At 45.6% G+C, this 26,947-nt stretch overlaps 2 protein-coding genes and 3 long non-coding RNA genes across 9 annotated transcripts in view; 4 read left to right on the top strand and 1 right to left on the bottom strand.

Annotated features, from left to right (window-relative positions):
- LOC119891415 (fibrinogen C domain containing 1) overlaps positions 1-26,947 on the bottom strand; it is a 45,390-nt gene that overhangs the window by 4,210 nt on the left and 14,233 nt on the right. The window contains exons 2-8 of one of the 2 annotated variants that reach the window (XM_038703054.1): positions 15,557-15,725; positions 7,450-7,528; positions 6,224-6,339; positions 5,765-6,137; positions 5,459-5,591; positions 4,897-5,033; positions 4,120-4,216 (exon numbers count right to left, since the gene is read on the bottom strand). In XM_038703054.1, the coding sequence (XP_038558982.1) occupies positions 4,120-4,216; positions 4,897-5,033; positions 5,459-5,591; positions 5,765-6,137; positions 6,224-6,339; positions 7,450-7,527 (934 nt within the window). In that variant the 5' untranslated portion in view covers position 7,528; positions 15,557-15,725. Of the gene's footprint in view, positions 1-4,119; positions 4,217-4,896; positions 5,034-5,458; positions 5,592-5,764; positions 6,138-6,223; positions 6,340-7,449; positions 7,529-15,556; positions 15,882-26,947 lie in introns of those variants that run through there. The other variant, XM_038703053.1, reaches the window with a different exon arrangement.
- LOC119891417 lies at positions 308-2,779 on the top strand. 2 transcript variants are annotated; one of them, XR_005442436.1, is made up of 4 exons: positions 308-1,449; positions 1,965-2,067; positions 2,164-2,249; positions 2,715-2,779. It is a non-coding gene; the product is annotated as an uncharacterized LOC119891417 (long non-coding RNA). The 2 variants fall into 2 exon arrangements; XR_005442435.1 differs by having other exon boundaries at positions 1,965-2,249.
- On the top strand, positions 5,055-5,836 carry LOC119891418. Its single transcript, XR_005442437.1, has 3 exons — positions 5,055-5,279; positions 5,526-5,599; positions 5,770-5,836. It is a non-coding gene; the product is annotated as an uncharacterized LOC119891418 (long non-coding RNA).
- Positions 6,045-7,320, top strand: LOC119891419. The gene is made up of 2 exons (XR_005442438.1): positions 6,045-6,108; positions 6,571-7,320. It is a non-coding gene; the product is annotated as an uncharacterized LOC119891419 (long non-coding RNA).
- The window catches only part of LOC119891413 (regulator of G-protein signaling 3-like), a 52,656-nt gene continuing 43,552 nt past the window's right edge, over positions 17,844-26,947 (top strand). Inside the window, exons 1-10 of one of the 3 annotated variants that reach the window (XM_038703048.1) lie at positions 17,845-18,290; positions 19,715-19,882; positions 20,509-20,806; positions 20,892-21,105; positions 21,188-21,238; positions 21,566-21,624; positions 21,721-21,815; positions 23,198-23,251; positions 23,840-23,900; positions 24,498-24,615. In XM_038703048.1, the coding sequence (XP_038558976.1) occupies positions 18,262-18,290; positions 19,715-19,882; positions 20,509-20,806; positions 20,892-21,105; positions 21,188-21,238; positions 21,566-21,624; positions 21,721-21,815; positions 23,198-23,251; positions 23,840-23,900; positions 24,498-24,615 (1,147 nt within the window). In that variant the 5' untranslated portion in view covers positions 17,845-18,261. Of the gene's footprint in view, positions 19,883-20,508; positions 20,807-20,891; positions 21,106-21,187; positions 21,239-21,565; positions 21,625-21,720; positions 21,816-23,197; positions 23,252-23,839; positions 23,901-24,497; positions 24,616-26,947 lie in introns of all 3 variants that reach the window. The other 2 variants (XM_038703047.1, XM_038703046.1) reach the window with 2 other exon arrangements.

A 26,947-nucleotide genomic window follows, 5' to 3' on the forward strand; every position in this document is an offset into this window, starting at 1 on the left:
ACAGGTGTGAGAGAGAGAGACAGGTGAGACAGGTGAGAGAGAGACAGGTGAGAGAGGGACAGGTGAGAGAGAGACAGACAGGTGAGAGAGAGACAGGTGAGAGAGAGAGAGACAGGTGAGAGAGAGACAGGTGAGAGAGAGACAGGTGAGAGAGGGACAGGTGAGAGAGAGGCAGACAGGTGAGACACAGACAGGTGAGAGAGAGACAGGTGAGAGAGAGAGAGACAGGTGAGAGAGAGACAGGTGAGAGAGAGACAGGTGAGAGAGAGACAGGTGAGAGAGAGGCAGACAGGTGAGACAGGTGAGACAGGTGAGACAGGTGAGATTGCCTTCACATCACATTGGCAGGGAACTGTAGGCAGCGACTGCACCAGAGCCCTTTAAAGACAGAGTCGCGTCACCTCCGTTCACTTCAGTGGACCAGTTTTCACAGCAATGGCGGATCATGCAGCGTCTGAATAGTTCCCGGAAGTTAGCATCAAATGCTAACAGCGCAGCGGAGCTGCAATAGAAAATGCTGTCTGGGATGCACGTTTGAAAGGTAAGACGTGTAAAAAACAAGATTATGTATTATTAGCACAACTGAATGAAGATAACATGTGCATTAAAAGATGTTAGTGGACGTCCCCACTAAATTAGAAGATTTAGGGACATTAACGGTTAACAAGCAGCACACAATATAAACAGGGGCAGCTTATTAATTTATTTTAAAATACGTATTTTTGGGGGGTGGGATTTAATAGTATTTAAATATTTTAGTGGTGCATGTATAAATAAAATATTTCAAAACGTCATTTATTTATTTGGGGGGAGTTATCCCTAACACTAAAAGTAGTATACTTGTCACGAGGTCTCAACTATGACTACGCTGGGAGGGTCTGTGTGTGGTTGTCTGTGTTTTCTTACTTCCTGTTTCTGAGTGTGTGAGGCTGGCTGGTGTGTTTTGGTTTTTCTCTCTACCTTTGCAGTTTGACAGGAGGCGTGACTGGTGGGGAAGCATGGGGCTCACTCACCTGTCTGGCAGACTGATTAGCACACCTGATCCATATCATGTGGTTCTGTGCTGCTTCATAAGCCCTGCAGTTCTCCTCAGCCTTCGCTGGATTGTTATGTTGTATAGAGTAGGTCTTTTGCTGGCACCCAGCCTTGTTGCGACCATTGTTCTCTGTTATGCCTTGTGATTAACTTTGTCTTTGGTTTTCTCAGTCTGGAGAGGACGCCTTCCCTTATGCCCATACCTGCCTGTTTTTTCTGGAGGAGCAAACACTGCCTGCCGTCCCTGCCTATCAATAAAGTCTGTGAAAAGGCCTCCCGTCTGAGGCTGCTACTGGGTTCTGGTTAAACCATATCTGACAATACTAGCATATTATAAAAACAATGTTCATTAATTATATTAGAGCAGTAGACTCTGCGAGGTGGAGGAGCAGTGATGTTAAAGAGGACTGAGTGGTGAGTGTAAATGCCTGTAATAATATACCATTTACAAGAAATCTTCAAATGTTTTATCATTTTCTTTCCTTTCTCCCAGTGTCTGCATCCCGTCTTAGCTTATGAGCTTGTTTTCCACACAACAATTCAGGTTTATTTACGTGTGTGTGTGTGTGTACACTCAATTCTTACTGGATATGTTTACTCTAATTACATAATTACTCTATACAAATTCATATCACATCATCAGAGTTCCTGTGTGTGAGAACTGTTTGAAAAAATAAAAACACTCACTAACTAACAAACTATCTAGTAACTGATGCCAACATCAGCAGCAAAAGCTGTTAATGAAGATCCAGAACTTTCTCAATCAAACCTGTAGCCGTTTACAAGAAAGGTTGAACTGAGAGCAACTGGACTTCTTCTGACACGTCCAGATGCTCCCGATTCACCTTTTCTTGGATAAACATGACCTGGATGAATCTTTACAGATGTGTAGGTTTGTCTAACCCTTTCTCTTGTTCTCCCCCTCTCAGCACAAGAATCACAGGGGGTTCAGTGGAGCCTGAAGATCATCTGCAGTGATGTTTTAATAAACCAAACATAAAGCCAGTGATGTGTTCTTTCTCCGTGGAAAAAGTACCCCTCATATTTTTTTGTTGTTAGCGTCTTTACTGGTTGTAAGTTGCTCCTGTTGACCTGAGTTAACCATTTTTTCCCTCCTCACCATGTCAGCTGGGAAACCAAACATTCGTACTCATTTTTCTGACTGACTGCAGCATCATCTCCACACAGCACAATAAACTGTGCTGTAGACTATTGTAAGAAAGCACGCAGGCACAAACCAATTAACATGCTGTTTTCTGAGTTTATTGGAGATTTATTAAATTAATCCATGACAATCATTGATGGTCACCTGTCTGTTCTATCTAAAGTCATAAAGTTTACATTAGACATTAAGATCAATTAACCCTGGTACCACGGGATTATAAAAGGTATGTTAGAAAGGTAAATCTGATCTGAATTTTAAACGTGTTTTCAAGAGGAACACACTTTCCAATATAAGGTTGGCCAAAAAATGTCCACAAGGTAGGTCATTGTAGCTGTTATTGTCAAAAATATATCATTTTAAATCCTTTTTAAAAAAAAGAGTAATGTAACTAAATACACGTGTCACTGTGCTGTGCAAATATTGTAAATCAACGCATTTATTGTATAAATTACCAGAAATCAGTTAAAATCGCCTTTTTGTCATTTCTCTCGCTCATTTTGAAATGCCCGTCTAGGACTTCCGGGAACTATCTGCGGTCTCCGTGAACCACGTGACGATGTAACATTTTGGACCCCTGCTGACGCGACTGTCTCTTTAAAGGGCTCTGGACTGCACTAAAAGAAACAACTGGTAGGGCTCTCTATGCAATCAAACAGAAAATCTATATTAAAAGTTTCCTGTCTGAAATCTGGAGTTAAATCTCTGACGGTGTGTTAAGTCGCTCTGGAGGTGAAGTTTGGATCCACTCAGTCATCAGAACTCCAACAGCTGGGAGAAGCACTGAGAGCGGACATGCTGAACATTCAGAGAAAGACTCCTCCAGATGCCTGTAGAGCAGAATCAGGGAGGTTTCCTCTGATAATAGACCTCCAGTAAAGACAACCAAACTTCCTGATGCTCTGCAGATCCTGTTCTAAAGACTCCCTCCAGATCAAGGCTCTTTAAACCCTGAAGAGTCCCTTATGCTGCTGGTCCTGAGACTAAAAGATCAACATGTCTCAGACCTCTCTGAAGCCAGCTCTGCTTTACAGACACCAGGTAGAGGAAACCACATGATCACTCACAATCATCAATATGTGTCCCTGTGTCCAACCTGAGGGACAGCGAGACGCTGGCAGGTTACATCTGGTTACTTCCTGTTTGTAGTTTACCTTCTTCTTCCTGTATGTAGTTTACCACCTTCTTCCTGTTTGTAGTTTACCACCTTCTCCCTGTATGTAGTTTACCACCTTCTTCCTGTATGTAGTTTACCACCTTCTCCCTGTATGTAGTTTACCACCTTCTCCCTGTATGTAGTTTACCACCTTCTCCCTGTATGTAGTTTACCACCTTCTTCCTGTATGTAGTTTACCACCTTCTTCCTGTATGTAGTTTACCACCTTATGTAGTTTACCACCTTCTCCCTGTATGTAGTTTACCACCTTCTCCCTGTATGTAGTTTACCACCTTCTCCCTGTTTGTAGTTTACCACCTTCTCCCTGTATGTAGTTTACCACCTTCTCCCTGTATGTAGTTTACCACCTTCTTCCTGTATGTAGTTTACCACCTTCTCCCTGTATGTAGTTTACCACCTTCTCCCTGTATGTAGTTTACCACCTTCTCCCTGTATGTAGTTTACCACCTTCTTCCTGTTTGTAGTTTACCACCTTCTCCCTGTATGTAGTTGACCACCTTCTCCCTGTTTGTAGTTGACCACCTTCTCCCTGTATGTAGTTGACCACCTTCTCCCTGTATGTAGTTTACCACCTTTTCCCTGTATGTAGTTTACCACCTTCTCCCTGTTTGTAGTTTACCACCTTCTTCCTGTTTGTAGTTTACCTTTTTCTTTCTGTTTGTAGTTCTTCTGATAAACTGAACCGTCATCATTAAACTAATTCTTGTTTTGTTATATTCACAGATCGTGTGTGTGTGAGTCAGACCTAGCCAGTGCTCTCCTGTAGTTTTGCCGAACCCGTCTCTGTATGCAGCCCACTCTCTGAAGAAATTCACCGAGCCGTCCTCCCTCCTCTGGATCACCTGCACACACAGTGTTCATGTCAGCTGATATGTCATTACATTTCATTCATGATGTCTGATTCAGTCAGCTGATTATTACGTCCTGTATTAATGTATTTCATCAACTCGTTCTTCACCTCTGCTGCCACGTCACATAAAGTCCGAATGTTTCTGGAACACGTAGATGAAACGTTTGAACCCGTGAACAGATCTGTAGCTGGACGCCACATTTAGTGAACGACGGTAAAACATTTGCAGAAATGATTTCCACTGTGTGGTTTGCAGCTACACGGGTATCAGACCCACGGGTGCTACAGCCCCACCTGTGACTCCTGAATGGCCAATGAAGACGCTCAGATTAACACATCATTTGACTATCCAATCACAGAGCCAGGGGGCGGGGCTTCTGCGAGTCTGCCTTGTGGAAAACCTGACTCGAGACTTGCTACACAGAGATGGGAGCAGAAGTTAGAATAAGTGGGTCTATAATTTTGTTTTAGTGCAACCGTGGTAATGATCAATCATTTAAACAGGCCTCTCTCAAAATCAATAAAAGAACGTGACGGATCAGCTGCAGGTTAATCCAGGACGGCCTGACAGGTTTTATATGTTTGCTCGCTAAGCTTATTAGAGCTAACGAGCTCAGACACATAGGTGTGAGGTACCTTACATAGGTGTGTGTGTGTTTGTGCGTGTGTTACCGTCCAGCCTCCTCCATCGGTGGTCATGTCACAGTAAACCATGAAGCCGTCGGGGTCGTGGGTTGGAAACACAGAGTAAACGCCGTCCTGAGCGCCGCCTGACGCCATGACATCACTACAGTCTGTGGGTCTCCCAGCTGAGGGCGAGAGACATCCAGACAGACAGGTTTGAATGACAGGTGTCCGTCACAGGTGCAGCGACGAGGCCAAGTTCTTCAAAACTTTTTGCCCCGGCTGAACGACATGTTTCCTTGAAACGGGCTTCAAGGCATTTTATCCCGTTTGGTGGGCGTGTCAGAGGTGTGAGCCAATCAGCAGTGGAAGCCACAGGGTCGTTCGGGGCACCACCGTTAATAGTAATCAACGTTTACTGCTGTTTACTGGTGTGTAGTACTGTGTGTAGTACTGTTTGTAGTACTGTGTAGTAGTACCTCTGTCTCTGCTGTCCCTCTGCAGCTCACTGCTGAGCCTCCTCAGACTCTCTGTCTCCCTCTGTAGTACTGTGTGTAGTACTGTGTGTAGTACTGTGTGTAGTACTGTTTGTAGTACTGTGTAGTAGTACCTCTGTCTCTGCTGTCCCTCTGCAGCTCACTGCTGAGCCTCCTCAGACTCTCTGTCTCCCTCTGCAGGCCGAGCAGAGAATCACTGAAACCTGCAGCCAGCTTCATCACACCTGAGTGGCTGTCAGATAACACCTGCACAGGTAAGAGAGGTACGCATTGTATTAATGTCTTGTACTGACTGTTAATTTGTTTATTTTATTTAAACATTTTATTTTTATTGGGTTTCTGATTATGTTAAGTGTAATTCTCTTTGCTTTATTTAGTAATGAACTATATTTGATTGAGTTTTATTTTTCTAAATGAACCTGAGAGATGCGGCTCTGCTCGCTCTGCAAGGCGACCAGTTGCTGGTCCAGAACACCTTGACCTCTTTTCAGCGAATCAGCTTCCAGCCTCAGGTGGTGGGCGTGGCCTGACAACACCTTCAGCTCCTCGGCCAGCTTCTGGACCAATCCCGCGTCCTGCCAGTCATCTGCGTTGTGATTGGACAGCGCTCGCAGCAGAGAGCTCTGCAGCGCCTCCCAGCGCAGGAAGCTATCGCTATAGTCTGGACAGTTCGGGTCCAAGAAAATGCTGATTGGCTCTCCGTCTGCGACCCGGGAGATGGACACCAGGGCGCCAGACTCTCTGGGATTGGTTGAGATTACAGGTGAGGAGGAGGAGACCCCGCCCCTGTTACTGTGACAACAATGACAGAGAGTGAGTCAGACAAACAGACAGGTGGGTCAGACAGAAAGGTGAGTCAGACAGACAGGTGAGTTTACCTGCTGATGAAGGGCAGAGGATACTGGTTCAGGTACAGGATAGTGACTGTTACTGTGACGATGGTTGCTATGACGATTAAAACGACGACGGACCATAACAGGAAGCTGCAGCACCTCTGAACACACACACGCAGTACGATCAATCAATATGTCTCATCAAAAAGTAACATGTGACATGATGAGTTTAATGAAATCTGTAAATCAGATGAATGTAGTGTAGTATGTAGTAGGTATAATAATAATAATATTCTGTGGTGACACAGATAAATTAATGTATTTAATATATATTTATGTCAAAAACAAAGTTCAGTCAGGACAAATTCCTCATATACTTTATTTGCTTGCAGGAATTATGTTTGGCAGTGTTGCTCTGTTCTGGTACCCTCTGGGAGAGCACCTCCCCTCCTCCACCTCCTCGCCCTTCCACATGCCGACATAGAAAGCCATAAGACTGGAAGAGCACCTCCCCGCCCTTCCGTGTACAAACCAATTGCCAATGAATGCTTGGAGGGAAATCAGCTGATGAAAGCTTGACTTGACATGGACTGCTATCAGCCAATGTATTGGGTTTGTGAGCTGAGCTTGACTTCGTTGCCTGCCTGAATTAACAATATGCTTAATTTTAACTATAACATTGTACTTTAAACAATATGTAAATGGAAAAATGTTGCCTACATTTTGCAAATTACAAGCCTTGCTGAAATAGAACAATCATCTCGAGGGACAGGCCAAAAACCCATCAGCAAAAAGTAATTTTTGATTGTTTAAAATAATTTTAATTGGCTTTAATTTGATGCTATATTGAGGAAAGAAGACATGGTAATGCTTTGAAATACATATTTGTTTGTTATGACAGACATTATCTGTAATTTTATGACTGAATATTTCTTCCTCCACCAATAAGAGGGTTACAGCAGTCTGGATGCAGTCTGGATGTGGGTTGTGGGTTAACACCTCCCCTGTGGTGCGGACTATGTGTGTGTTCTGTAGTGTTTAATCTGTAGATCCTCAGTCGATGTCAGTGAAGGCGACAGCTGCTGCAGATTAGAGACACTTTAATCTGACAGATTAACTCCAGATTAACACGAATTAACTCTTTGTGTGTCTGTCGTTCGCTTGGTTTGTGTGTCTGTCTGTTGGGGGACGATGGGGGGAGTCAGCCCGGGTTTGGGTCTAACTGGCAAGCTAACATGCTAACTGCTAATGTAGCATGTCTGAGGCCTTACCTTGTGTTTACTCGGTCGTTTGCTGTCAAGCTCGGAGCTGCTGTTGTTCATGATGGTCCACCTGTCATTCAGCATCATCCTGAAACACAAACACACCTGAACCGGGTGAGATCCAGTTCCTAGTCCGGTTTACAGTCACAAAGGCAAAACTCAAACAGTCCAGAAGTTGAAAACAAAAGCCATGTGGTGAAAATGCTGTTCGATTTGTTTGGTCATACAGTCAGCAGGTAAAAAAGATAAACCCCTCCAAATACCTATATACAGGTGCTGGTCATATAATTAGAATATCATCAAAAAGTAGATTTATTTCAGTAATTCCATTCAAAAAGTGAAACTTGGATATTATATTCATTCATTACACACAGACTAATATATTTCAAATGTTTATTTCATTTAATTGTGATGATTAAAACTGACAATGAAAATCCCAAATTCAGTATCTCCAAAAATTAGAATATTACTTAAGACCAATATAAAAAAAGGATTTTTAGAAATGTTGGCCAACTGAAAAGTATGAACATGAAAAGTATGAGCATGTACAGCACTCAATACTTAGCTGGGGCTCCTTTTGCCTGAATTACTGCAGCAATGCGGCGTGGCATGGAGTCCATCAGTCTGCAGCACTGCTCAGGTGTTATGAGAGCCCAGGTTGCTCTGATAGTGGCCTTCAGCTCTTCTGCATTGTTGGGTCTGGCGTATCGTATCTTCCTCTTCACAATAGCCCATAGATTTTCTATAGGGTTAAGGTCAGGCCAGTTTGCTGGCCAATTAAGAACAGGGACACCATGGTCCTTAAACCAGGTCCTGATAGCTTTGGCACTGTGTGCAGGTGCCAAGTCCTGTTGGAAAATGAAATCTGCATCTCCATAAAGTTGGTCAGCAGCAGGAAGCATGAAGTGCTCTAAAACTTCCTGGTAGACGGCTGCGTTGACCTTGGACCTCAGAAAACACAGTGGACCAACACCAGCAGATGACATGGCACCCCAAACCATCACTGACTGTGGAAACTTTACACTGGACTTCAAGCAACGTGGATTCTGTGCCTCTCCTCTCTTCCTCCAGACTCTGGGACCTTGATTTCCAAAGGAAATGCAAAATTTACTTTCATCAGAGAACATAACTTTGGACCACTCAGCAGCAGTCGAGTCCTTTTTGTCTTTAGCCCAGGCGAGACGCTTCTGACGCTGTGTCTTGTGTAATGCGAAAGCTAAAACCCATGTCTTGCATACATCGTGGTGGTTCTTGAAGCACTGACTCCAGCTGCAGTCCACTCTTTGTGAATCTCCCCCACATTTTTGAATGGGTTTTGTTTCACAATCCTCTCCAGGGTGCGGTTATCCCTATTGCTGGTACACTTTTTTCTACCACATCTTTTCCTTCCCTTCGCCTCTCTATTAATGTGCTTGGACACAGAGCTCTGTGAACAGCCAGCCTCTTTAGCGATGACCTTTTGTGTCTTGCCCTCCTTGTGCAAGGTGTCAATGGTCGTCTTTTGGACGGCAAGTCAGCAGTGATTGTGTAGAACTAGACTGAGAGACCATTTAAAGGCCTTTGCAGGTGTTTTGAGTTAATTAACTGATTACAGTGTGGCACCAGGTTTCTTCAATATTGAACCTTTTCACAATATTATAATTTTCTGAGATACTGATTTTGGGTTTTCATTAGTTGTCAGTTATAATCATCAAAATTAAAAGGAATGAACACTTGAAATATATCAGTCTGTGTGGAATGAATGTAAACATTATACAAGTTTCACTTTTTGAATGGAATTACTGAAATAAATGAACTTTTTGATGATATTCTAATTATATGACCAGCACCTGTACTGCAGTACTTTGATGTACTGTTGACGCAGTGTCAATAAGTTACCACAGTAAAGTTTTATTCAGTGTTGCTGTTAGTTCCTCATTTAGCAGACTTACATTTCCTTCGTGGACGATAAAGTGCTGGATTCAGATTGTTCAGCTGCAGCCTATGTTATATTTAAAATATATCGGCTTTAATCTGACGGGACAAACAGACATGAGACATGACCATAAGCTCACAATCTGATCCTGCAGTAATGTGTTAGCTGATTTGAGGTTAAAGTAAAGTAGATTTTAGATGTTGAACTTTTATATGGATCTTGGCTCAGCAGCATTTGGTGGTTTTATTTCAGCTGCTTCTACACATGTAGTAAATTTAAACACAGTAAACTGATAAAACCCAGTCATCCTGTTAAAAACTCGTACTTCCTGCAGCTGCACCCCCACCCTGCTCACTCACAAATATTAACATATGATCCCCAATATTAAAGGAATTATGTTCCATCAGTGCAACTCATCATGAACGAAAGAGATAATTATTCACTGATCCGACGTGTCTTAAGCTGCATACAGATTCTCACAGTTTACACTGAGATTACGCATCATGTGCAGTAAACATGTTAGTGGAGCTGCTCTAGCGTACAGTGTTGTTACATGCAGAGGTTTGTTCTGCGCTGAGGGCGACCTGATGCTGTGTAATATTTAAATGTGAAGACAAAGCAATGACTGCCAGCTCATTAAACTGTTGGTACAGACGTGTTAATAAGGACTCGCTGCTACAGACTCGTTGGTATATAGTTGTTTCTACAGACTCGTTGGTATATAGTTTTTTGTACAGACTCGTTGGTAGAGACGTGTTAGTAAGGACTCGTTGGTATATAGTTGTTGGTACAGACGTGTTAATAAGGACTCACTGCTACAGACTCGTTGGTATATAGTTGTTGGTACAGACGTGTTTATAAAGACTTGTTGGTATATAGTTGTTGGTACAGACGTGTTAATAAGGACTCACTGCTACAGATTCGTTGGTATATAGTTGTTGGTACAGACGTGTTAATAAGGACTCACTGCTACAGATTCGTTGGTATATAGTTGTTTGTACAGACTCGTTGGTATATAGTTGTTTGTACAGACTCGTTGGTATATAGTTGTTTGTACAGACTCGTTGGTATATAGTTGTTTGTACAGACTCGTTGGTATATAGTTGTTGGTAGAGACGTGTTAGTAAGGACTCGTTGGTATATAGTTGTTGGTACAGACGTGTTAATAAGGACTCGCTGCTACAGACTCGTTGGTATATAGTTGTTTGTACAGACTCGTTGGTATATAGTTGTTTGTACAGACTCGTTGGTATATAGTTGTTTGTACAGACTCGTTGGTATATAGTTGTTTGTACAGACTCGTTGGTATATAGTTGTTGGTAGAGACGTGTTAGTAAGGACTCGTTGGTATATAGTTGTTGGTACAGACGTGTTAATAAGGACTCGTTGGTATATAGTTGTTGGTACAGACGTGTTTATAAAGACTCGTTGGTATATAGTTGTTGGTACAGACGTGTTAATAAAGACTCGTTGGTATATAGTTGTTGGTACAGACGTGTTAATAAAGACTCGTTGGTATATAGTTGTTGGTACAGACGTGTTAATAAGGACTTGTTGGTACAGACGTGTTAATAAGGACTCGTTGGTATATAGTTGTTGGTACAGACGTGTTAATAAGGACTCGTTGGTATATAGTTGTTGGTACAGACGTGTTAATAAGGACTCGTTGGTATATAGTTGTTGGTACAGACGTGTTAATAAGGACTCGTTGGTATATAGTTGTTGGTACAGACGTGTTAATAAGGACTCGCTGGTATATAGTTGTTGGTACAGACGTGTTAATAAGGACTCGCTGCTACAGACTCGTTGGTATATAGTTGTTGGTACAGACGTGTTAATAAGGACTCGTTGGTATATAGTTGTTGGTACAGACGTGTTAATAAGGACTCGTTGGTATATAGTTGTTGGTACAGACGTGTTAATAAGGACTCGTTGGTATATAGTTGTTGGTACAGACGTGTTAATAAGGACTCGTTGGTATATAGTTGTTGGTACAGACGTGTTAATAAAGACTCGTTGGTATATAGTTGTTGGTAGAGACGTGTTAATAAGGACTCGCTGCTACAGACTCGTTGGTATATAGTTGTTGGTACAGACGTGTTAGTAAGGACTCGTTGGTATATAGTTGTTGGTACAGACGTGTTAATAAGGACTCGCTGCTACAGACTCGTTGGTATATAGTTGTTTGTACAGACGTGTTAATAAGGACTCACTGCTACAGATTCGTTGGTATATAGTTGTTTGTACAGACTCGTTGGTATATAGTTGTTTGTACAGACTCGTTGGTATATAGTTGTTTGTACAGACTCGTTGGTATATAGTTGTTTGTACAGACTCGTTGGTATATAGTTGTTGGTACAGACGTGTTAATAAGGACTCGCTGCTACAGACTCGTTGGTATATAGTTGTTGGTACAGACGTGTTAGTAAGGACTCGTTGGTATATAGTTGTTGGTACAGACGTGTTAATAAGGACTCGTTGGTATATAGTTGTTGGTACAGACGTGTTAATAAGGACTCGCTGCTACAGACTCGTTGGTATATAGTTGTTGGTACAGACGTGTTAATAAGGACTCACTGCTACAGACTCGTTGGTATATAGTTGTTGGTACAGACGTGTTAGTAAGGACTCGTTGGTATATAGTTGTTGGTACAGACGTGTTTAATAAGGACACTGATACAGACTCGTTGGTATATAGTTGTTGGTACAGACGTGTTAATAAGGACTCACTGCTACAGACTCGTTGGTATATAGTTGTTGGTACAGACGTGTTTATAAAGACTTGTTGGTATATAGTTGTTGGTACAGACGTGTTAATAAGGACACTGATACAGACTCGTTGGTATATAGTTGTTGGTACAGACGTGTTAATAAAGACTCGTTGGTATATAGTTGTTGGTACAGACGTGTTTAATAAGGACACTGATACAGACTCGTTGGTATATAGTTGTTGGTACAGACGTGTTAATAAGGACTCACTGATACAGACTTGTTGGTATATAGTTGTTGGTACAGACGTGTTAATAAGGACTCGCTGCTACAGACTCGTTGGTATATAGTTGTTGGTACAGACGTGTTAATAAGGACTCGTTGGTATATAGTTGTTGGTACAGACGTGTTAATAAGGACTCGCTGCTACAGATTCGTTGGTATATAGTTGTTGCTACAGACATGTTAATAAGGACTCGCTGTTACAGACTTGTTGGTATATAGTTGTTGGTACAGACGTGTTAGTAAGGACTCGTTGGTATATAGTTGTTGGTAGAGACGTGTTAATAAGGACTCGCTGCTACAGACTCGTTGGTATATAGTTGTTGGTACAGACGTGTTAATAAGGACTCGTTGGTATATAGTTGTTGGTACAGACGTGTTAATAAGGACTCGCTGCTACAGACTCGTTGGTATATAGTTGTTGGTACAGACGTTTTAGTAAGGACTCGCTGCTACAGACTCGTTGGTATATAGTTGTTGGTACAGACGTTTTAGTAAGGACTCGTTTGTATATAGTTGTTGGTACAGACGTGTTAATAAAGACTCGTTGGTATATAGTTGTTGGTAGAGACGTGTTAATAAGGACTCGCTGCTACAGACTCGTTGGTATATAGTTGTTGGTAGAGACGTGTTAATAAGGACTCGCTGCTACAGACTCGTTGGTATATAGTTGTTGGTACAGACGTGTTAATAAAGACTCGTTGGTATATAGTTGTTGGTAGAGACGTGTTAATAAGGACTCGCTGCTACAGACTCGTTGGTATATAGTTGTTGGTACAGACGTGTTAGTAAGGACTCGTTTGTATATAGTTGTTGGTACAGACGTGTTAATAAAGACTCGTTGGTATATAGTTGTTGGTAGAGACGTGTTTAATAAGGACACTGATACAGACTCGTTGGTATATAGTTGTTGGTACAGACGTGTTAATAAGGACTCACTGCTACAGACTCGTTGGTATATAGTTGTTGGTACAGACGTGTTTATAAAGACTCGTTGGTATATAGTTGTTGGTACAGACGTGTTAATAAGGACTCGTTGGTATATAGTTGTTGGTACAGACGTGTTAATAAAGACTCGTTGGTATATAGTTGTTGGTACAGACGTGTTAATAAAGACTCGTTGGTATATAGTTGTTGGTACAGACGTGTTAATAAGGACTCACTGCTACAGACTCGTTGGTATATAGTTGTTGGTACAGACGTGTTAGTAAGGACTCGTTGGTATATAGTTGTTGGTACAGACGTGTTAATAAGGACACTGATACAGACTCGCTGGTATATAGTTGTTGGTACAGACGTGTTAATAAGGACTCGTTGGTATATAGTTGTTGGTACAGACTTGTTGATAAGGACTCGTTGATATAGAGTTGGTGGTGAAGACTCATTAGTAACGACTCGTTGGTACAGACTCAGTGGTACAGACTTGTTAATAAGGACTCGCTGCTACAGACTCGTTGGTATACAGTTATTTATACAGACTTGTTGATAAGGACTCGCTGCTACAGACTTGTTGGTACAGAGTTGTTGGTACAGACTCGGTGGGAGAGACTTGTTGATAAGGACTTGTTATATAGTTGTTGTTAAAGACTCTTTGATGAGGTCTGGCTGAGCGGCTGGCCGGCCTTCTGTCTCTGAGTCTGTGAGCGTCTGTTTCTGTCAGAGTCACTTTAGTCGGACTGATCAGCACTTGGTGACGTTAAACGACCTGCTGTCACAGAAACAACGAGTCCTTCCTGTAACTCAGCGTGAAGCCACGATGGATTTATTTACACTGCATTTAACCTTTGACCCCACGGACAGGTGAGTAGTTCAAACATCAGAACAGATTTGAGATCAGAATCTGTAACCTTCACACGTCCAGAGTGCATCGCCTATTATTCTCCAGCAGGAAGCAGAAGATAACTAGGAACACGGACAGACAGACCTGAGACCAGCAGAACCAACAGGCCTCATGAAAACCAACGGGGCTGCAAGAAACTGACCTGAGAACAGCAGAACCAACAGGCTGCATGAAACTGACCCGGGAGCAGCAGAACCAACAGGCTGCATGAAACTGACCTGAGAACAGCAGAACCAACAGGCTGCATGAAACTGACCCGGGAGCAGCAGAACCAACAAACTGTATGAAACTGACCTGAGAACAGCAGAACCAACAGGCCTCATGAAACTGACCTGAGAACAGCAGAACCAACAGGCTGCATGAAACTGACCTGAGAACAGCAGAACCAACAGGCTGCAAGAAACTGACCTGAGAACAGCAGAACCAACAGGCTGCATGAAACTGACCTGAGAACAGCAGAACCAACAGGCTGTATGAAACTGACCTGAGAACAGCAGAACCAACAGGCTGCAAGAAACTGACCTGAGAACAGCAGAACCAACAGGCTGCATGAAACTGACCTGAGAACAGCAGAACCAACAGGCTGCAAGAAACTGACCTGAGAACAGCAGAACCAACAGGCTGCAAGAAACTGACCTGAGAACAGCAGAACCAACAGGCTGCATGAAACTGACCCGAGAGCAGCAGAACCAACAGGCTGCATGAAACTGACCTGAGAACAGCAGAACCAACAGGCCGCATGAAACTGACCTGAGAACAGCAGAACCAACAGGCTGCATGAAACTGACCCGGGAGCAGCAGAACCAACAAACTGTATGAAACTGACCTGAGAACAGCAGAACCAACAGGCCTCATGAAACTGACCTGAGAACAGCAGAACCAACAGGCTGCATGAAACTGACCTGAGAACAGCAGAACCAACAGGCTGTATGAAACTGACCTGAGAACAGCAGAACCAACAGGCTGCATGAAACTGACCTGAGAACAGCAGAACCAACAGGCTGCATGAAACTGACCTGAGAACAGCAGAACCAACAGGCTGCATGAAACTGACCTGAGAACAGCAGAACCAACAGGCTGCATGAAACTGACCTGAGAACAGCAGAACCAACAGGCTGCATGAAACTGACCTGAGAGCAGCAGAACCAACAGGCTGCATGAAACTGACCTGAGAACAGCAGAACCAACAGGCTGCATGAAACTGACCTGAGAACAGCAGAACCAACAGGCTGCATGAAACTGACCTGAGAACAGCTGACCATACTTCACTGGAACATTTACTTTGTCATTCTTATATATTAGTATTACTCGTAGAGTCTGAAGTACTGTAATATTTATACTTCAGGAAGTTTTTCTTTAAAGCTGCTCACCTGATAATCAATAGTTCCCTCGCTGTCTTCAGGCTCCAGGTGACGATGTAACAAACCTCCCAAATCAAACTTTATTCCGTCCGCTCAGAGACGTGTTACGTGTTCGGGTCGCCGTGGAAACAGAAACAGATCCTCAGAGAGACCATCTGCTGAGGCGGGGCGAGAGACACTGAGAGAGAGAGAGAGGTGATGCTGAGATAATCTGATCAGATTATCAGAGATTATCAGAGACGGTCAGAGATCAGTAAATACAGAGACGTGTTGTTGTACTTCCTGTTTGTGTTAACGTCTTAAATTCTCTGATTTCTGAGTGGAGTTTGGTTTGTTGCTGTGGGAACGCCCCCCCCCCCCCCCCACTTCCCCTCTGTTAATGACAAACACATGTGGACCTCCTCTCTGTGTGACAGGAAGTGACTGAACGTTACCAACAACACAGGAAGTCCAGCACTGATTTTCACAGTAAAAGCCTGGTGCTGATTCCAGATGTTGAAACAGGGGAAATCTTTAACTTTAACCTGACGTACGACCGAGACCATAAACTCATCAGGAAAGTGTTTACTGAGGGAATAAATCAGCTGACAAGTAGAAACATTTTCTCAGACTTCTATACAATCACTATACAATACAATCATCAATACAATTCTATACAATCACACTTCTTTCTGCAGCCAGAGGAGTCGCCCCTTGCTGGCTGTTAGAGAGAACCCAGGTTTAAGTCGCCCCCTGCTGGCTGTTAGAGAGAACCCAGGTTTAAGTCGCCCCCTGCTGGCTGCTAGAGAGGATGCAGGTTTAAGTCGCCCCCTGCTGGCTGCTAGAGAGGACGCAGGTTTAAGTCGCCCCCTGCTGGCTGCTAGAGAGGATGCAGGTTTAAGTCGCCCCCTGCTGGCTGCTAGAGAGGACGCAGGTTTAAGTCGCCCCCTGCTGGCTGCTGGAGAGGACGCAGGTTTAAGTCGCCCCCTGCTGGCTGCTAGAGAGAACGCAGGTTTAAGTCGCCCCCTGCTGGCTGTTAGAGAGGACGCAGGTTTAAGTCGCCCCCTGCTGGCTGTTAGAGAGGACGCAGGTTTAAGTCGCCCCCTGCTGGCTGCTAGAGAGAACGCAGGTTTAAGTCGCCCCCTGCTGGCTGCTAGAGAGAACGCAGGTTTAAGTCGCCCCCTGCTGGCTGTTAGAGAGGACGCAGGTTTAAGTCGCCCCCTGCTGGCTGTTAGAGAGGACGCAGGTTTAAGTCGCCCCCTGCTGGCTGCTAGAGAGGACGCAGGTTTAAGTCGCCCCCTGCTGGCTGCTAGAGAGGACGCAGGTTTAAGTCGCCCCCTGCTGGCTGCTAGAGAGGACGCAGGTTTAAGTCGCCCCCTGCTGGCTGCTGGAGAGGACGCAGGTTTAAGTCGCCCCCTGCTGGCTGCTGGAGAGGACGCAGGTTTAAGTCGCCCCCTGCTGGCTGTTAGAGAGGACGCAGGTTTAAGTCGCCCCCTGCTGGCTGTTGGAGAGGACGCAGGTTTAAGTCGCCCCCTGCTGGCTGCTGGAGAGAACGCAGGTTTAAGTCGCCCCCTGCTGGCTGCTGGAGAGGACGCAGGTTTAAGTCGCCCCCTGCTGGCTGCTGGAGAGGACGCAGGTTTAAGTCGCCCCCTGCTGGCTGCCGGAGAGGACGCAGGTTTAAGGCGCCCCCTGCTGGCTGCCGGAGAGGACGCAGGTTTAAGGCGCCCCCTGCTGGCTGCCGGAGAGGACGCAGGTTTAAGGCGCCCCCTGCTGGCTGCCGGAGAGGACGCAGGTTTAAGTTGCCACCTGCTGGCTGCCGGAGAGGACGCAGGTTTAAGTTGCCACCTGCTGGCTGCCGGAGAGGACGCAGGTTTAAGTCGCCCCCTGCTGGCTGCCGGAGAGGACGCAGGTTTAAGTCGCCCCCTGCTGGCTGCCGGAGAGGACGCAGGTTTAAGTCGCCCCCTGCTGGCTGCCGGAGAGGACGCAGGTTTAAGTCGCCCCCTGCTGGCTGCTGGAGAGGACGCAGGTTTAAGTCGCCCCCTGCTGGCTGCTAGAGAGGACGCAGGTTTAAGTCGCCCCCTGCTGGCTGCTAGAGAGGACGCAGGTTTAAGTCGCCCCCTGCTGGCTGCTGGAGAGGACGCAGGTTTAAGTCGCCCCCTGCTGGCTGCTGGAGAGGACGCAGGTTTAAGTCGCCCCCTGCTGGCTGCTGGAGAGGACGCAGGTTTAAGTCGCCCCCTGCTGGCTGCTGGAGAGGACGCAGGTTTAAGTCGCCCCCTGCTGGCTGCTATTGAGGATGCAGGTTTAAGTCGCCCCCTGCTGGCTGCTATTGAGGATGCAGGTTTAAGTTGTGTCAACATCACCAAGAGGTCCATTTAGTATCTGTTCTGGAGTTTTTGATCTCGTCACACACATTCAGTTTGAAAGCAGCATGGACGACTGAGGTCACTGATCATGTGATACAGCTCAAAAGCTCCGGCCACTGAGGAGACAAGGCCCGTATGGTGAAGTCAGTTTAGTCAACCTGATAAGAACTGTGCTTTTATGTTGAAAGTACAGAACAGGAAACGGTCGTGTTTGTTGGTTTTAACTTGACGGGGGGGAACTGGTTTGAATTTTTTTCTTTCAGAGGGAAATTTAGAAGAAAGTCAGAGTTCAGCAGAGAGATAAACGGCCAGACTGCCGGGTGGTTACAGAGCAGGTAGTTGGTTAGTTAGGTAGGTAGAGATCTCTGAGTGATGGAAGCGCCTCTGACCAGCAGGAAGAGGTGAGACTGAATCTGAACTTTAATTGATCTGAACTTTGGGCTGAATAAGAGTCTGCGGGACAAAGTGAATTTAAAAACACTTGTTAGTTTGAGTTTAATGTTTAACTCGGAGAAAGAAACTTGTGAGCGTCTCCAGAGTTAACGTCTGAAGGAGTTATTAAGGAGTTTCCTGCTCTCTCTATTTGAGTCAAACTCAGAGTTTCATTAGTGAAGTCATATTTTATTCTGATTTATCTGATCTGATACTTCCTACTGTGTTTTCATGGATGAACAGTTTGTTCGTCCTGCTCAACATGCAGCTGTTCGACAGAAACCTGAACCAGGAGGAGGAATGTGACGAGTTAATCTGTTAATCCTCCTCGTTAGCTTCAATCAGCGTGACGAGCTGCAGCTTCACATCAGCTGCTTCTCCTCTTCCTGATCAGGTTCTGAGTGAAGCCCAGATGAGAGCTGGCTGAGTCCTCTAACAGCTGAGGTGTTTCCTCTCTTTCCTCCCTCAGCATAGGGACCATCTTTACCAAAGGAACACCGTCCCACAATTCACTGGGGCAGCAACATGACGCCGGGGGTCACTTTAAATGTTGAACGTGGGCCGACACGTCCTCCTTGAGAAGGTCATCCTCACCTGTCTGTTTCTAAAAGACTGGATAGCTGTAGCTAACCTCAGTGGCCTTGCACCGTTTCATGGAGGCAGCATGAAATGATAGAAACTAACTACAAGAGCGTTTAACGTGTGTTTGTCTTCAGTAAAGAGTCGGGATGAGAAAGGAGAAGAGCTGTTGAAATAAAACAAATAAAATGGATCCCTTCCACCGATCGCCTCCTAATCTGGTTTATAGTTTAACTCAAAGTGTTGAGGACATAAAACTTTCCTCAGTATAAGAATGTACAAATATAAGAAAATGTTTTTGTGCAAAAGTGAGGAAACAGTTAGCGGGAGGCTAAAATTTAGCGGAAGTTAGCAGGAGGCACACAGTTAGCAGGAGGCTCATAGTTAGCGGGAGGCTAACAGTTAGCGGAAGTTAGCAGGAGGCTCACAGTTAGCAGGAGGCTCACAGTTAGCGGAAGTTAGCAGGAGGCTCACAGTTAGCGGGAGGCTCACAGTTAGCAGGAGGCTAACAGTTAGCGGGAGGTTAACAGTTAGCGGAAGTTAGCAGGAAACTCACAGTTAGCGGGAGGCTAACAGTTGGAGGCTCACAGTTAGCGTGAGGCTCACAGTTAGCGGGAGTTAGCAGGAAGGTCACAGTTAGTGGGAGGCTAACAGTTAGCGGGAGTTAGCAGAAAGGTCACAGTTAGCGGGAGGCTAACAGTTAGTGGGAGTCAGCAAGAGGCTCAGAGTTAGCAAGAGTTAGCGGGAGGCTAACGGCTAACATGTTGTTTCTGTCTCCCCCTGGTGGTCACATGAACACCTGCTGCTCTGACAGACGCCAGGAGGCCCAGCATCAGCATCCAGCCTGCAAGAGGAGGTGCAGAGAGGAGGAGGAGGAGGAGATGAAGGGGAGGAGGAGAACAGCAGGAGGCTGTGAGGAGAACAGGGATCCAAGAGAAGCTCTTTGGAGGAGAACACCGAACCTGAAGAGAGAGCACAGACGGTGAGAACCGGTCCGGTTTCACGTGGCTCAGATACAGGAGACAGTCAGACTTGATCTAAAGACCACAAAGCACTGCAGACCCTGACTCTCTGAAGTAGCACTACACTGCAATGAATTCTGGGTAAAATAAGACAATTTTTAAAACAAAAAAATGGTTTTGAGTAGGTGCATACAACCGCTCAGTGCAGTTTACCCCAGCGAAAAAAAATGTGTTTGTTGGAGCTGTAAAATGGTTATTAGGACATTTTACAGTTAGCAGAGAGTTTGGCAACAAAAAGAAACGCTTTGGAAAAAACCTGCGATGATAGTAACCAGCATTAACCCGACCGCTGAGCGGAGCGTCAGAGATACTCAAAAAGATCCAAGAACATGGCGCCAAAACAAAAATATTTAAGAGGAAACATCCTGAAACGGGAAGAGGCAGGACTGGTCCATCTGTCAGACTGCCTGGGGTCAGGTGTCTCATGTTTACGTCTAAACCTAGTCTTTATTTTTGTAAAACAGTCCAACTTACATCAGACCAGTCTGAACTAATTTTAGACTAGTCCAGCACAACAGAAACTGGCCCCTGATCCCTGATCAGGAACCAACATTCAGACTCTGAGCTTCAGATGTTGTTTCTGCAGGTTTTCACAGTCTGGAACCAGAACCAGGACCTCAGTCAGGACTGGATCTGAGTCTGCAGCTGGATCTGGATTCAGGTCTGGAAGTGAGATCCAGTCCTGCAGACCGCAGGTCAGAGTGGCCCAGATTAGTAAGACCAGGATCCAGACTTCAGTCCAGACTGTAGATCTCAGAGGGTCTGAACTGGTTCAGGGTTTGGTCCTCACAGATCGGACTGATCCAGGATCCACTGAGAGCAATCTGGACTACAGGAGACTGACCCGGATCAGACAGAAAAGGGCCACAGAGTCCACCTTCGAGGTCAGTTAGAAATACACTCTGACAGGGTCTCTGTTTGATTCTGGTCCTGAACTTCCTACTGATCGATCTGTCTGCTCTGATCCAGATCAGGTCCAGAGCAGGTCCTGTGAGCACTGCAGATCTGGTCTCAGATCAATCCTTAGAGACCAAGACCCGCCAAATCAGGTGTGAGAGATTCCTGGGTGCAGAGTCCAGCAGAGGAGAGGAGGAGGGAGCCAGGATCGGGTCCAGGTCTGAGAGGAGGCCAACTGGGCCCAGGAGGAGGAGGAAGATCCACCCGTCTGTGTTCAGAGGGAGAGGTGCCGTCAATCAATCAATCAATCAGTAACTGAGCTTTCATCAGACCAGGTCATAATAATAAGTCTCTCTCTCTCTCTATAGGTCAGCTACGGCTATCAGTCATTCCGGAGGCGGGGCAGCTTGTCATTCAGAGTGAGTGTTTAAATATTTTCCCTTTTTAAAACCTGGTTCATCTCATGTGAACCAGTGAGTTCCAGCTGGTGGTCTGCAGTCTGCTGTGAGAGAGAGGGAGCTGCAGCTCCAGCTGGTGGTCTGCAGTCTGCTGTGGGAGAGAGGAGGCTGACCCTGGAACACCAACAGCCAGGGACCGTTAGAGAACCTGTGGCTCGGTCTCAGGTGGGAACACCTGGCAGGTACAGGCTCTCTGTCCCACAGGGCTGCTGGTGATCTGGGTCTGAATGAACCAGAGGACAATTGGAAGTCACAGAAAATGTCTTTGTTTCCTGTCTCTGTCTGCAGTCCACGAAGCCAGAGGGCTGATGGGAAAATCCCAAAGGTCATGTGACTCATATGTGGAGGTAAAGAAAGCTTCAGGTGTTCCAGCAGTTTATTGATCAGAGATTTAAACTGATCAGCAGATAAAATCTGGAATCTGTTTTTATTTCTGTGTGTAGCTGGCAGTGACCTCGGACCTCGACCGCGGCATCAGGATGACGACTCCGACCGTCCTGAACAACAAGAACCCAGAATACAAACACAGCTTTACACTGTGAGACACACACACTCTTTAGTTTGGCCGTCTGTACTCTGAACAAAATTATAAACGCAGCACTTTTGTTTTTGCCCCCCCATTCATCCTGAGCTGAACTCAAAGATCTAAGACCTTCTCTATGTACACAAAAAGGCCTATTTCTCACAAATAGTGTTCACTAATCTGTCAAAATCTGTGTTAGTGAGCACTTCTCCTTTGCCCAGATAATCCATCCACCTCACAGTTGTGGCATATCAAGATGCTGATCTGACAGCATGGGTACTGCACAGGTGTGCCTTAGGCTGGCCACAACAAAAGGCCTTAGGCTGGCCACATCAAAAGGCCTTAGGCTGGCCACAATAAAAGGCCACTTTTATTGCCCAATGAAAAAACTCACTATGAATCAAAATTTGTCAACGTTATAAATACTTTGGGCATGTTTGTATTTGTGTGTGTGTCTGCATGCATGTACAGTATAATATATATATGTATAATATGTGTGTATGCAGTACAAATATAAGTCTCTGAGCTCGAGTCTGAGTCAAGTCTCAAGTCACTCGTGATTATAATGAATGTTGCATCACCTGCTGCGTCCAATCCAGGCTGCTAATAAAACTGCAGAGCTGTAAGGGATTCTGTATCTGTGACCTGTTTTTCTTACAGAGCACAACCATGTGATGTGCAATGCAACTAATGACAGCTTATAAACTACTGTAAGTCAACACCAACCGCAGACTCTCAAACCCAGTGTAACTTTAACTAAATAAAACTGTAACTTTACATGATCAACAATAAATCTGTAACCTGTTTGCAGCCACAGTTAATAATTACCGTGAAGGCAGCCAGCAGGACGTAAAGGATTACGTTAATCGAGCACCACAAGTTTTCACAAACGCTCATTCATCTTTTCATAACGAACGACAGTCGGAGTTAAACTCTCGTAGGTCATAGCTAAAGCAAGCTAACGTTAGATGGTTAAAGCTGAGCTAAACATGTTCACTAACCTCAGGTTACTAACCTATTTTGCGTTCAACGCTTCTTTGTTTGGGTCTTGTTTATGTTTAAAGTTTATGATGAACGGCTCAGCAGCTGTTTGTTGTCCTCTCTCACGTGTAGCAGCTGATGCTACGTGTTACGTAGGCAGGTTACAGGTAACGCAGGGAGGGAATAACGGCACGCTCATCAGAACCTTCCTAAAAATAAACATTGTTCACGAGTCCCGCACCTCGAGTCTCAAGTCACTGTGTGTGCGACTTAAGTCGGACTCGAGTCCGAGTCTCTAACTCGAGTCCCCGTCTCTGGTGAAAACAAAGCATCATGTTGTTGCAGCTCTGCGCTGAAGATCTTTGACGTTTCAAACATTCAGTTCTACATATTAACTCTGTGTGTGTGTGTTTCAGGTGTATCCTTGACGACCTCATCCTGAACAGGCTGTTGGTTTCTGTGGTCAGCAGGTCAGTAATGACATCAGAGCTGAAGCCCCGCCCACTCTCTTCCTCACTCTTAGCAGCTGGTCCAGGATCAACCTGTTCTCAGTCCCGAGTCATCACACACATGCACGCTTGGTCGAGACCCGTCAGTTTGTAACGCTCTGGGGGAAACCCTGTAGGGTCTTCTCACTAAAGGAAGAGTGAGGACGAGGACCAGAAGCTGGACCTTCAACCAGGAGACCGCCGCTAGTTTCCCGTCTCACATTTAATGTTTAAGTTATGTAACTTTAGTAATTAAGTATTTTAACCCAAACCAGGGGCAGCACGGTAGCCTAGTGGTTAGCACTGTTGCCTCACAGCAAGAAGGTCCCAACTTCGAACTCCGGTCATCCCGTCTGTGTTGAGTTTGCATGTGCCTGGGTTCTTTCCTCCCACCGACTGGTGACCCTAAATTGTCCTTAGTAGTTGTTTTGTTTCTATGTGTGGCCCTGCGATGGACTGATGACCTGCCCCCGCCTTCCGTCAGTTCATCAGTGCGTCCTCGTTAACCCGAGGAACCTGACACCTGACATCTCTAACACACCTGTCCACCTGCTCCCTCTGTCTCCCCAGGTGCGGCCAGCTGATTGGATGCATGAGCTTTGGGATTGGTTCTCTTGTCTCTTCCTCTAAGGTCAGTTTAAACCAATCAAAAGACAGAGAATCCTTCATGGTGACTGGCTGCAGGGAGCGGCCTTTTTTCATGTTTTACCTGTGTTTCACCTGACAGGTGAGTCCCAGCAAAGCCCGTCCACACTTCAGGCTTCCAGCTTCCTGTCGGTGGTGACGGGCGCTGATTGATCCATTAGTTGATTAAAAGAAAAGAAACTCACTTTGGGCTTTTGGCTCGAGTTTTCTGATATTTTATCATTTACTTGAATTTATTTATTTATTTGAAGTGATGAAGTGATTAATCAGATGAGTTAGTTTCGGCCATAGTTCCAGGAGATGAATCCACCTGCAGAGCTTCATGTGGAGCGTCTCACTGCAGAGAAGTCTTTTCTTTTGAGCGTCGATCAGCATCTTTGTAATTATCTTCAAAACACCAACAAGAATCAGAGACAACATGAAGCCTTTCTCTGACGCGGCGTCGACATGTGACAGTCTGTAGGAAAAGAAAAGAGAGCCTCTCAGCGGCTCAGGCTGAGCGCAGGGAACCAGCTTCATGCACATGTTTAATCCCACTCTGAGCTTTAATGAGATGCTGGCCCCGCCCCCTCTGTGTCGGCAGCGTGTGACTGGTTGGTTCTACCTGCTGGGGGAGGAGTTTGGGAGGAGCAAACACCTGAGAGTGACATCACAGCAGAGCAAACCAATAAGGAAGCCAGAGGACGCACCAGCACGCCGTGGTGAGTTGAAACTGTCTGATGCTGCTGCAGCGTGATTGGCTGAAATGAAGAATGTGACCCTGCTGATAGCTGATTGGTTAACTCAGAGTTAACAGCTGATAACGAGGGGCAGGGTCAGTTAGAACTACACAAACAAACTAGGGCAGTGGCGGTTTGCTATCATCTCTACAGGAACATGTTCAGGGTAAAACGAGCAGGTCACAGTTCTGCAGGGAGGCCGGAACCAGCAGGACCTCAGGTCTTCAGTCCTGACCGGCTGCAGGGAGTCCCAGGTCTTTAACCTCTGTAGGGTCGTCAGGGTGACGCAAACCACCTGCTGCGTCTTGGACGAGCCATCAAATTCAAAATGGCCTCCCTCACTGTTACACAGAGACAGACACACACACACAGAGACACAGAGAGAGACACAGAGAGACACACACACAGAGACACACACAGAGACAAAGAGAGACACAGAGACACACACACAGAGACAAAGAGAGACACAGAGAGACACACACAGAGACACACACAGGCACAGAGAGACACACAGAGACAAAGAGAGACACACACAGAGACAAAGAGACACAGAGAGACACACACAGAGACAAAGAGACACAGAGAGACACACACACACAGAGACACAGAGAGACACACACACAGAGAGACACAGAAAGACACAGAGACACACACACAGAGAGACAGAGAGACACACACAGGCACACAGAGACACAGAGAAACACAGAGAGACACAGAGACACACAGAAACAAAAAGATACACTAACACAGACACACACACAGAGACAGAGAGACACAGAGAGACACACACACAGAGACCCACTGAGACACACACTGAGACACACACAGAGAGACACACACACACACAGAGACACAGAGAGACACACAGACACACAGAGAGACACACAGAGACACACAGACACACAGAGAGACACACAGAAACACAAAGAGAGACACAAACACAGACACAAACACAGAGACAAAGAAAGACATAGAGAGAAACACAAACACAGAGACAAAGAGAGACACAGAGAGACACACAGAGACACACACAGGCACAGAGACACGCGGAGACACACAGAGAAACACACACAGACACACACACACAGAGACACAGAGAGACACACACACACAGAGACACAGAGAGATACACACAGAAACACACACAGGCACAGAGAGAGACACACGGAGACACACAGAGAGACACAGAGACACACACAGAGAGACACAGAGACACACACAGACACAGAGACACACACACACAGAGACACAGAGACACACACACACAGAGACACAGAGAGACACACACACAGAGACACAGAGAGACACACACACACAGAGACACACACAGAGACACACACAGGCACAGAGACACAAGGAGACACACAACACAGACACACACACAGGCACAGACACACACCACACAGAGACACACACACAGAGACAAAGAGAGACATAGAGAGAAACACACACAGACACACATAGGCACAGAGAGACACGCGGAGACACACAGAGAAACACACACAGACACACAGAGAGAGACACACAGAGAGACACACACAGAGACACAGAGAGACACAGAGAGACACAGAGAGACACACACACAGAGACACACACAGAGACCCACACAGAGAGACACACAGAGACCCACACAGAGAGACACACAGAGACACACACAGAGACACACGGAGACACACAGAGACACAGAGAGACACACAGAGACACGGAGACACAGAGACACACGGAGACACAGATACACACACACACACACACACACACACACACAGAGACACACACAGAGACACAGAGACACACACACAGAGACACAGAGAAACAAAGAGATACACAAACACAGACACACACACAGAGAGAAAGAGAGACACACACAGAGAAACACAGAGAGACACACCAGAGACACACACAGAGAAACACAGAGACACACACAGAGACACCAGAGAGACACAGAGACACACACAGAGACACACAGAGAGACACAGAGAGACACACACACAGAGACACACGAGAGACACACGAGACACACACACACACAGACACACACACACAGAGAAACAGAGAGACACACACACACAGAGACACAGAGAGACACACAGAGAAACACCACGAGACACAGAGACACACACAGAGAACACACACAGAGACACACACACACAGACAAAGAGAGACACACAGAGACACAGAGACCCACACAGAGAGACACACAGACACACAGAGACACACACAGGCACAGAGAGATACACGGACACACACAGACACACACAGAGACACACAGAGAGACACACAGAGACACACAGACACACACAGAGACACAGAGACA

Source organism: Micropterus salmoides, unplaced genomic scaffold (genome assembly GCF_014851395.1).
Source record: "Micropterus salmoides isolate LMB-PRFRI ecotype aquatic unplaced genomic scaffold, ASM1485139v1 Ms_hic_scaffold_7, whole genome shotgun sequence".
In the NCBI taxonomy this organism is placed as follows: Eukaryota; Metazoa; Chordata; class Actinopteri; order Centrarchiformes; family Centrarchidae; genus Micropterus; species Micropterus salmoides.